This window comes from Mustela lutreola, chromosome 13 (genome assembly GCF_030435805.1).
Source record: "Mustela lutreola isolate mMusLut2 chromosome 13, mMusLut2.pri, whole genome shotgun sequence".
Classification (NCBI taxonomy): domain Eukaryota; kingdom Metazoa; phylum Chordata; class Mammalia; order Carnivora; family Mustelidae; genus Mustela; species Mustela lutreola.
In genome coordinates, this window is record NC_081302.1 from 88838273 (window position 1) to 88850282 (window position 12010).

Sequence of the window (12010 nt, forward strand, 5' to 3'; positions counted from 1 at the left end):
TTTATTTTTTTCTACTTCCTTTAGGGTTTTTTTTTTAAATGATTTTATTTGACACAGAGAGAGTCAGTGAGAGAGGGAATACAGGCAAGAGAAATGGGAGATGGAGAAGCAGCCTCCCTGAGCAGGAAGCTCTGATGCAGGGCTATGTCCCAGGACCCTAGGACCATGTCCTGAGCCAAAGGCAGATGATTAACCAACTGAACCACCCAGGAGCCCCTCCTTACTTTAGATCTGATTTTGTTGTTGTTGCCTAAAATGGAAGCTTAGATTATTGACTTTAATCTTTTTTTTTCTAATATTTGCATTCAGTACTGTATTTTCCCTTTAAGCAGCCTTCCACACATTTTGCTACATTGTATTTTGTTGAGACTGGTCTCCTGTCATTTAGAAGTGTGTCATTTAATCTCCATGTATTTTGGATTTCTTCAGCTATCTTCTGTTACTGATTTTTAATTCCATTGCGGTCTGAGAACATGCTTGGTATAATTTTTATTTTTAAAAATTTGTTGTGTTTTGTGGCCCAGAATTATTCTGTCTTGATGAGTGTTCCCTATGAGCTTAAGAATGTGTGTTGCACTATTACTGGGCGAAATAGTCTGTGTACATCTGTTGTACAGTAATTGATGGTGGTGTTAAGTGTGCCATGTCTGGACTGAATGTCCACATCTGTCAGATCCTTGTTGCCCTGCTGCTGGATCAGCCCATTAATGATGGAGAAGTGTTGAAGTCACCAGCTGTGATAATGGAATTGTTTATTTCTCCCTGCAGTTCTGTTAGATTGTGTCTCACCTGTGTTGATCAGGCACACATACGTTAAGGATAATTGTGTCTTCTTGGTCAGTCGATTTCTTTATCATTATGTAATGCTGCTCTTTATGCCTGATAATTTTCCTTCTCTGAAATCTGCTTTGTCTGAAATTCATGTAGCTATGCCATTGTTCCTGTGATTAGTGTTACTTTGGATTTTTTTTAATGTATCCTAGCATTTAACTTGTTGATATTTAAGTTGTTTCCTTTTTCATCAAAATATAATTCACAAAGCATAATAGTTGCCATTTTAAAGTGTACTCTTCTCTGGCTTTTAGTATATTTACTGTGTATATGGTACATACATCACTTCTGTCTAATTCCAGAATGCTTCCATCACCCGAAAAATAAACCTCTTCGTTCCAATTCTCCCCTCCCCTTATTCCCTGGCAATCATGAATCTACTTTCTGTTTTTATGGATTTGCCTTTTCTGGAACATCTCATATCAGTGGAATTGTATAACACGTGACCTTTTGTGTCTGGCCTCCTTTAACCTGAGAGTAGAATGTTTTCAGACTTCACTCGTGTTGTAGCATGTAATAGTTTATTCCTTTTTATGGTTGTGTAAGAAGCTCTTCCACATTTTATGTATCCATTCATCAGTTGATGGACATTGGGTATATACTCTTTTGGCTGTTACGAGCAGCGCTGCTGTGCACATTCATGTACAGGTTGTGGCAGAAACATCTGTTGTCAGTTCTGTTGGTGTCATACCCCTAGACGTAGAACTGCTGGGTAATTGTATGTGTGTAACTTCTTGAGGAGCTACCGAGCTGTTTGCTGCCTTAGCCACACTATTTTACATTCTCACCGACAATACAGGAGGGTTCCAGCTTCTCCGCCTTCTTGCCAGCACTTTTCTTCTTTTTTTCTTTTTCTTTTTTTTATTTTACCATAGTTGTCCTAGTGGGTGTGACGTGGCATCTGCATGTGCTTTTGATTCGCATTTCCCCAATGACTAAGGATGTCGAACATCCCGACATGTGCTCTTGACCGTCTGTGTATCATCTTTGGAGAAATGTCTATTCAAAAGTCTTTGGCTTGTTTTTAAATTAGGTTATTTGTCTTTTTGTTGTTGAGTTCTAAGAGTATATTTGCATATTCTGGTTATTAGGTCCTTGTCAGACAAATGATTTGCAGATACTCTCTCCCATTCTGTGGGTTGTCTTTTCACGTTCTCCGTAGTGTCCTTTGACACACGAAAGTTTTTATTTTGATCAAGTTCAGCTTATCTAATATTTCTTATTGCTTTGTGTATCATGTCTAAGAAAGCTTTTCCCGATCCAAAGTCATACAGATTTTCACCTGTTTTCTCTGAGTGTTACAGTTTTGACTCTTACATTTAAATCTTTGATCCATTTTGAGTTATATTTTTGTGTATGTGTGACGTTGCTGTTCCAAGTTCATTCTTTTGCATGTAGATATTCACTTGTCCCAGTAGTAGGCACTCGAAAAGACTGTTTTTCCCCCCATTAAATGGTCTTGGCATCCTTGTGAAAAATCAGTTGACCATAAATGTATGGGTTGTAAATACTTTCTTTTAAATACTTGGGAAATCTACACTATAAAGTAAAACCATTCCTAAAGTAGTAAAACCATTCTTGGTTAAGTGAAATGGGTCTCTATTATGGCACTGTGAGTTTGGGTTTGCTTTTCAAAGCAAATGCTGCCTAACCCAGTATTCACAGATGTTCTGAGTTATTTAGTCATGTGTTATGCAACTTTTGTTTATCTGAGAACAAATGCATAAATGGTAAGTTGAGTACTAATATTACCTAATAGCATTTGTTCACTGAGGCTAAGTTATATGATTCATTTATTTATTTATTTATTTAAGATATTATTTGAGAGTGAGAGAGTGCGGGAGCAGGAGGAAGGGACAGAGGGAGAAGCAGGCTCCTTGCTCAGCAGAGCGCCTGATGTGGAACTCAAACCCAAGAGACTGGGATCATGACCTGAGCCAAAGGCAGATGCTTAACCACATAGGCACCCCAGTTATACAATTTAGAATGCCATCATGAAGTTCAAGAACTTCAACAATGTGTAGCTGGGGCAGGGAAAGTGATCGACCTAAAGGTATACAGTTGGTGAGTAGGATGGCCAGGATTATGAACCAAGACCCCCTCCCGTGATGTACTACATAACTATGATGTAAGGTCTGAGATGGTCTCAGGAGAGAAAGGTCCAGGCTAATTTGGCCACCAGTGTAAGAAGCAGGTGGCTTTCTGTAGATGTCTGTGAAATTACGGTTTGGTATGAAGTCCTTCTCTCTGACACTAGCAGGGTCAGTCTTTGGTTGATTAACTAAAAAAGTCAGTTTAAACAAGTACTCTTAGGGAATGGTTCATACAGTTTTTAGCATTTTATTTGGAAAAAATATATGTACATTTATTCTCCATTGAAACAGTGCCAGGTCTTTTCTCTGGAAACTGGCCTGCAGATTAGATTTCTGAGTTATCACAGCACTTGGGTCGCTCAATAGGTTAGGCATCTACTTTCGGTTCAGGTCATGACCTCGGAGTCCTGGGATGGAGTCCCGCATTGGACTCCCTGTTCAGCAGGGAATCTCCTTCTCCCATTGCCCCTTTCCCTGCTCATACTGTCTGTCTGTGTCTCAAATAAATAAAAAGAATCTTTTTTAAAAAAGCTTTCTATGTTGTCTTTTTTTGCATTCAGTTTCAGTTTCTTTAACTGAATTGAGTGAGAATCCTGTGATCACTCCCTCCCTGCCTGGTACTTGGTCATCTCACCCATACCTAACTTAGCAAAAATTTTCTTATTGATTTCTTTGTATCAAACCTTTCCAAAGTAGCTGTGTTAGTTTTCAAAAGAACAGTGATTTATTTTTTTGCAGTCATATTTTGTTGGTTTACATAATGTTTAATGAAGCTGTATAATTACGAAGTAAGTGTAGGTGTCCTTAACTAGTTTGGGAATCATCACATTTGATTCTTGCTGACTAAACAGGTCATGGAGTAGCAGAGTCACAGGGGAAGTAGATAGTAATTTATTGCCTCTAAGCATATAAGCCTACACGGGTATCACAGAAATGTAAAGGGGAAACACAGGATAGCTAATCCTGTGAGACCAATACTTGGAAATAGGTTATGAAAGATTTGGAACATCTGTTCAATGGGACACTCAGCATGCACATAAAATATTAATAGAAATGTATGTGTTTTACGTAAAGACATTTAAGTTATATTTTTAGATGGGAAATTTTTTTTAATAGAATGGGTTTTTATTTTTTATTTTTTTATTCTTTTTTAAGATTTTATTTATTTATTTGACAGAGAGGTCACAAGGAGGCAGAGAGACAGGCAGAGAGAGGGGGGAAAGTAGGCTCCCAGCTGAGCAGAGAGCCTGATGTGAGGCTTGATCTCAGGACCCTGAGATATGACCTGAGCCGAAGGCAGAGGCTTAACCCACTGAGCCACCCACCCAGGTGCCCCTAGATGGGAAATAGTTTAGAAGAGCATGAATATTTGTGTGTGTGTGTGTGTGTGTGTGTGTACACATATGTGTGTGTACACACATACATAGAGAAGGTCTGGGGTTTCCATTCAAGATGGAAAAAACCCTACAACTAGCTGAGTGACTCCTACACATTAGGTGAGTAAGGAAAAAAACCTATGTTGAAGTAAGAATCAGTCTTGCCATAAACCCCACCCCTGGTACAGCGACCTGGGATTGGGAGGATACTCAAAACCCCAGGCTTCTCCCTGAGGAGCAAAGTGTTTGAGCCCCACTTCTGGCACCCCAACTTCCAAGACGTACATCTAAGAGACAAGACCCCAAAACATCCAACTTTGAAAGCCATCAGAGCTTGCACCCATGAGGCCCACAAGGCTATAGCAAACTGAAAAACAGTTCTTAAAGCAGTTGCGCGAGTAGACTGACCCACCCTGGAACTCAGCACAGAAGCAGCAGACTGAAATGGGTTCAGATTTCTGTGAAAGAGGCTCATTTGCTTATCTTAAAGCCCTGAGGGGCAGGCATCTAATTTAACCTAGATCTGGGAGCCTAGTAAGGTATTCTCCAAAGATGGAGCTGATGGGTACCATCTTTGCGCTGTCCCTCTACCTCGCTTCTGCTTTCTGGTATCTCCTGGAAAGGAGCTTGAATGCTCGTATGATGCCCCGAGGTTTGCAGTTGCTACCCAGGGTATACCTCTAGATCACCTGGCTCTAGCAGCCAGCAAGACTCACACTCACGGTAGTGAGTATCACAGTATTTACAACAACCAAGACTTGGAAATAACTAAAGTGTCCACCAACGGGGTGAATGGATAAAGAAAATGTGTGTGTATACGATGGAATATTACTCAACCATAAAAAGAAGGAAGTCTTGCCATTTGCAACAACATGGATGGACCTTGAGGATATTGTGCTGAGTGAAATAAGTCAGACAGAGAAAGAGAAATACTGTATGATCTCCCTCACATGTGGAATCTAAAAAACAAAACAAAATGAAGTCATAGAGAACAGATTGGTGGTTGCCAGAGGCGAGGTTGTGGAGGAAATAGATGAAGGGGTCCAGTGGTATAAACTTCCAGTTAATAAGATAAGCCTTGGGGATGTAATGTACATCATAGTGACTGTAGTAAATAATACTGTGTATTATTGTATATTAATTTTATTATTTTTTATTAGAAATATGTATTATTAGTCCCAGGGTTACAGGTCTGTGAATTGTCAGGCTTACACACTTCCCAGCACTCACTGTAGTACATACCTTCCCCAATGTCCACAACCCCACCACCCTCTCCCTACACCCCTCCCCCCAGCAACCCTCAGTTTGTTTTGTGAGATTAAGAGTCTCTTATGGTTTGTCTCCCTCCCAATCCAATCTTTTTTTTTTAAAGATTTTATTTATTTATTGGACAGACAGAAAACACAAGTAGGCAGAGTGGCAGGCAGAGAGAGAGGAGGAAGCAGGATCCCCGTTGAGCAGAGAGCCCGATGTGGGGCTCAATTCCAGGACCCTGTGATCATGATCTGAGCCGAAGGCAGAGGCTTTAACCCACTGAGCCACCCAGGTGCCCCCCTCCGAATCGAATCTTGTTTCATTTTTCCTTCCCTACCCCCACACCCCCCACTTTGCCTCTCAAATTCCTCATATAAGGGTGATTGTATGATAATTGTCTTTCTCTGATTATTTCACTCAGCATACCCTCTAGTTCCATCCACGTCATTGCACATGGCAAGATTTCATTTCTTTTGATGGCTGCATAGTGTATATATATATATATATATATATATATATATATATATATTAAGATTTTATTTATTTATTTGACAGAGATCACAAGTAGGAAGAGAGGCAGGCAAAGAGAGAGGAGGAAACAGGCTCCCTGCTGAGGAGAGAGTGAAAGACCCTTTCCCCAAAGTGTAAATGAATTAACCGGTCTTTTGCTTTTCTGTAACTGCTTGGCTTTTAGGATATAATGAATTAACTGCTCTTTTGCCTTTCTGTAACCGCTTGGCTCCCCCAACACAATGATAGCTGGTAGTTTCATAATAACTGTTTCTTAGCAAGATATGGCATTCCCTGAAAATAGCCTTCTCATAAAATATGGCCTAATACCTGACCACATAGGCAGGCGGCCGCATAGTCACGTTAGTCACGTAGGCAGGGGGCTGCATAGTCACGTAGACAGGATGTCTTTCTGCTGAGTAATAAGGTCTAACTTCCCCTCTTTGTTTCCCCTTCCCGCCTTTTTCTTCACGCGCAGGGGGTCTTCCAAAGCCAATCCACTAACACCAAGTATGCCCTTTTTCAAATGTTCAAATTGTCAGCCAATCGGCCCCGTCCCATCTGGGACTTGTATGTACCTGTCTATAAAAATCCTGCACCACTCCAGCCTGGGGTGCTCAGCTAGCAGGAGCTGCTGACCACCCGCAGGCACCCGTGCTACAATAAAGAACCTCTTGCTGTTTGCATCCTGTGGCAGTATTGAATTCTTGGGTAAAGGGATCCGCGGGTCTTTCAAGAGCCTGATGTGGGGCTCGATCCAAGGACCCTGGAATCATGACCTGAGCCGAAGGCAGAGGCCTTAACTCACTGAGCTACCCAGGTGCCATATATTATTATATATTTAAAGTTGCTAAAGCTTAAGAGTTCTTAGCACAAGAAAAAAATGTGTATGTTTGGTGATGGATGTTAACTAGTCTTAGGGTGATCCTTTCACAACCGATAAAAATATGGAATTTTTATGTTGCACGCCTGAAACTAACATGTGTCCATTATATGTCAGTTTCTTTAAAAAGTAATTGATATTTTATTTTTTTTAATTATTTATTTATTAGACAGAGATCACAAGTAGGCAGAGAGGCAGGCAGAGAGAGAGACAGGGAAGCAGGCTCCCTGCTGAGCAGAAAGCCCAAAGCGGGCTTGAACCCATAACCCTGGGATCATGACCTGAGCTAATGACAGAGGCCTTAACCCACTGAACCAGCCAGGCACCCCAAAAGTAATTTATATTTTAAAGAGAAAGACTATGGCACCTGGGTGGCTCAGTCAGTTAAGCGTCTGCCTTCGGTTGAGATCTTGATTTCACCGTCTTGGAATGAACCCTGGCATCAGGCTCACAGCTCAGCAGAGAGCTGGCTTCTCCCTCTGCCCCTCCTCCCACTTGTTCTCTCCGTCTCTCTCTCTCAAATAAATAAAATCTTAAAAAAAAAAAAAAGTAAAGAGAAAGACCAAAACAAAGTCTGGAAGGATGTGAATCGCTCTGTTAAATAGCGAAGAAAAATAAACATTAACAATGCTTAACTGCAGAGCATTAGAGAGTGGGTGATTTTTTTTTTTTCTCTCTTACATAAGTATTTCTTGGTTGGTTGAAAGTTTGACAGTGAACATTTGTTACTTTTAAAATTAAGAAGAAAAAGCTGTTTCTATTTTGAGAAGAGCCTCTTTGAAATGTATAATTAAAAGAAATAAAATGCCTGTAGAGTTAGGCAACAGGAGAGAATGGTCTTGGTGAGGGGCCCCCTTTCCCATAATCTTAGGAAGTGAGCAGACCCCCTGATGTCCTGTGTGTGTTCCCCTGCAGTAATACGGCCTCTTATTCTTTCTCTGATCTTATTTTTCTATGTAAAATGTGGTATCAGTGCAATCATTTTTTCTTTCTGGTTTGATTTTCAGGAAGATTTCGACGTCGATCACTTTGTGTCTGACTGTAGGAAGCGTGTCCAGCTGGAGGAACTAAGAGGAGATCTGGAACTCTACTATAAACTTCTTAAAATAGCCATGGTCGAGCTCATCAACAAGGATTATGCAGATTTTGTCAACCTTTCCACAAACTTGGTAAACCTGAAATTCACAAGTCCTACACACACACACACACACTTTCTCTCTCCTTCATATTTATTAAAAGGGCAGAGTTTTTAGAAACCTTTCAGTTGATTACCCCACCAACCCCACCAGAAACTCGAAGAAATGACCAATTTCATTAATAAAAGAACTAAACTTTTTGGAATACATTTTTTTGTTTTAGTTTTTATTCATTTAAGGTTGCTCTAGTTTGATTATGTTTCAAATTCATTAGTCAACAGTGAAAAGTAAAGGATAATAATACCCAAGGGGTTGTTTTATTAGTTGCTCAGTGATTACCCTGAAGTCTTCCTTGATTTAGACTAATTTGTAGGAGCAAATGTCCACCACTCTTACAATGTTTAATTTACTCCCAGGTATATCTGTTAGCCAGAGCTAGGTTGAGGGAACATTGGCCAATATTGATATTTTAAAAGTTTGGTTTTATAAAAATATAAGAATGATTTGCAGTGAGCTTATCAATTGTTTGTAAAAGCCGTTTAGAAATGTTGAATTTTGTTACTTGGCAGAAAAGTCTCCTTGTTGATGCTTCATTTTGTTTTAAATCTGTTTGTCCAGAGAAGCACAGAAAGTTGCAGCTCCGTGGGAATTTCAAGAAGCATTAAAATTAATGATGCACATTTGCTTTGGGGAAATATACCACTAAGATAAATATCCCAATAGGATTAAAAACCTAGAAAATTTTACTTCTGTTTAATTTCTATTTTTCTCAAGGCTTATAATAATGTTTAAGAGAGATGTAGCCCTGATGGGCTACATCAGCTGGCTGAGTATCATCAATTACAGACAGAGAACTGTTCACCTTCTTTGAAAATTTTTCACATTCATTTAAAATGTCATCTAAAGGCAAATTGTTCTTAAGGAAATTTCCGTTTCTCATGACTTCCCTTATTTTTATAGTTTCATGTATTTCAACAGATTTTTTTCATATTCTATGAACATTAATGGCCAAATAACACTTCTGTTGTTTAGCTAGTTAGGTAGCAAAATACGGTTGTGCCAAAAAAATAACTTAAATCTGGTACTGCTTTGATCATTAAATAGATAACGTCACTATTACTCCTTATCGTGATGTGTTTGTGCCAACCTGGTTTTGCCTTTAGGTTGGCATGGACAAAGCCCTCAATCAACTTTCTGTGCCTTTGGGACAGTTACGAGAAGTTCTGGTAAGTCCCCAATTAATGAAAACAGTCTGCTGTGACGCCTGTTGTCCTTGTCGGCTTTTCTCTAAGACTTCTTTTCATCTGTTAGTTTGGTGGTACTGGTGGTTGTATTTTAACGGTTCATGATTATAATATTCACCTTCAGAAGAGTTGTAAATGATTTTGTTTTTGCATATGCTAAAAACCTAAAAAAACATGTTCGATTTGAAGAAGACATATTCTCAGAGTAGACAACCTTAAAATGTCAGGGGAGAGGAAGCATATTTCCAAATTCAACTTATTAATGCCACTTTGGTCATATGTAAGTGGTTTCTAACTTACGAATGACTTGTATTTTAACAGTTTGTAATCTTGTAAATATCCCCCCCCACCCCACGTAATCTACATGTGGTTAGGTTCCTGGGCTGATCTACAAAAACTGTGTAATCCCTAATGGAACTGAAGGATAATATAAATAAAATGTAATACTTAATAAATGTTACATTTGCATGTTCTCTCAGAAAAATCTCTGTTGTGGGAATGGGACTCCCCACCTCTAAGCCATTGGCAATAGGAACTCCACCTGGGTGAACAGTGGAGGGGCAGTTGTGGCATCACTTCTAACAGAAAACTGTGCTGCCCTGTCTCCCCCCCCCCCCCCGTCTGTGTCTGGTGCCCTGAATTACGGCCTCTGTCCGTTCTGATGCCCTGTTGTAAACTTGTCATAAACGACAACATCCTTCCTTGTGTGTCTCCTCTAGCTTGAGTGGCCTCGTGCGTCCCTCCCCTAAGACAGTGCCTGCATCCTAGAGAGAATATAAGGAGAACATAATTTAAGGGAAGACACAGTACATGGTTAGAACCAAGAAAAATGCGGAGTAATGGAAATATCAGTGCTGAGAAGCCTAGGGGAGGGGCAGGCAGGAAAGAGTTCGTGAAACAGGTAAAAATCTTGAGTTGTGCCTTGAGGTAGCCAATACTTTCCATGGTTTATGTCTCATTTGAATTTTACAAAATCTTGTTAAAGGTACTTTTCCTTGGAATGGAAGGGATTTTCATGGTCCGCTGTTGGATTCCACACCAGCCATTGTGGGGGCTCTCCCACTGCCTCCTTGGTGTGCCTCTTCCTCCCGGGGTCTCATAGTGGTGTTGTTTCCCAAGCCTAGCCTTCCTTTGGCCTCCCACTTTTCTCTCGAACCCCCTCCCTGGAGGCAGATTTGCTCTACTCACACAGGCTCCCGTCCCACCTCACCCCCTGCCATCACTGTATCCCCTCCCTTTTCCATGGCCTGTTTTTATGGCCACTTTGGTCCTGCTCAGCCACAGGCCTGACCTGCCTTTCTGGTCCCAACTCTGAAGCTGTTCTGTGAGATTCTCAGACCACTGAGGGATACGACTATATCTGTCTTCATTGCATCCCTGTGGGCTGCCACAATACTGACGTCCAGGAGGTGTTTCATAATGTTGATGGAGTGAATTAATTCACCTTCCTGTGGAATTTTTGTGATATGCCTTCTTCATTCTAGTTGTTTCTGTTAACCTTTGTTTTGGCCCTAATTCCAAATGATCTCTTTATTCATTAGCTTCTGGACATGTTTCTCTACCTCTGTGCTCTGCCTTTTTCTGGTCTTCTGTTCTTCATTCTTGATTCCTGGTATTTCCATACCCACATTTCATCATCATGCATCAGTGCTTTGACATTCTTTCGTTCTCCAAAATATGCAGAATCTAAAGACCTCATCTCAGTGAAGTTGGCCCTCCATTCCTATTTCTGCTTCTCTCCAGAAGGAAGCCTGCAGTGCACATGGCTGTGTGCCTGTCTGACCCTGCCTCTGAGTGTGTGTGCACTTACATCTGCTCCCCATCCCCTCCCCACCTCGGCAGCTGTGTACACATGGCTTTCAGAGTCCGATTCGAGCCCTGTCGCATTTCCAGACTCTCCTGTACTTTGCTTCATATCATCTGTTCTCCATTCTAAGCCCCCTCATCCCCATAACTTTCACTGTATATGTCATTCTTATTCTGGCCATGCGACCCTGCCTTCATGTCATTATGCCCCCAGATCATGAGTCCCCTCAACAGTAACTGTGTCTGGTATATCATGTTTTTTTTTGTTTGTTTGTTTGTTTAGTCAATATCTGCATAGTACTGGTGCACAGGTATTAAGTTCTGTGGAATTGAATGAGATGTAGGAACTTGATAATGTGTCAAAACAATATCTGTAATATGTTTTCTGTATTATTCTTTTAAAGAGTTTCAGGTCATCAGTCAGTGAAGGAATTCGGGCAGTAGATGAACGAATGTGTAAACAAGAGGACATAAGGAAGAAAAAGGTACCCTCCAGTAGATTTCTTCTGCTGCATGCCAGTTGAAGCCCTCTCCTCTTGTCTCCACGAACTTGTCAGCACTATTCAGCTTTTTTTCTTTTTTTTTAATTTAGCTTTTTTTTTCAAAGCTCTCACCCATGTGCATTTTATGCATTATGTCACGTTATCTACCTGAAATAAGAAGACAGAATTTCAGAGGTACCCACACGATCTCAAGATCACCCACTTTTTCCAGAACAAGAAACAGTGATAACTGTTGTCGGTGCAGCGCTTGACAGTTAACGACTGTATAAATTGTCAGCGGCCCTGTAAAGAAAATAGGCCTATATTAGAGACTAGGGGAGAAGTGGGCTTTCCAAAGCAAACTCAGGATTCTGCCGTAGGTTTGTTGTTATTTT

At 40.6% G+C, this 12010-nt stretch overlaps 1 protein-coding gene across 2 annotated transcripts in view; it reads left to right on the plus strand.

The window, feature by feature from the left end:
- Nucleotides 1-12010, plus strand: part of LOC131813683 (conserved oligomeric Golgi complex subunit 2-like) — a 28716-nt gene that overhangs the window by 12221 nt on the left and 4485 nt on the right. For both annotated transcript variants that reach the window (XM_059144063.1, XM_059144065.1), the window contains exons 2-4: nt 7955-8116; nt 9247-9309; nt 11538-11618. In XM_059144063.1, coding sequence (XP_059000046.1) covers nt 7955-8116; nt 9247-9309; nt 11538-11618 — 306 coding nt within the window. The remainder of the gene's footprint in view (nt 1-7954; nt 8117-9246; nt 9310-11537; nt 11619-12010) is intronic.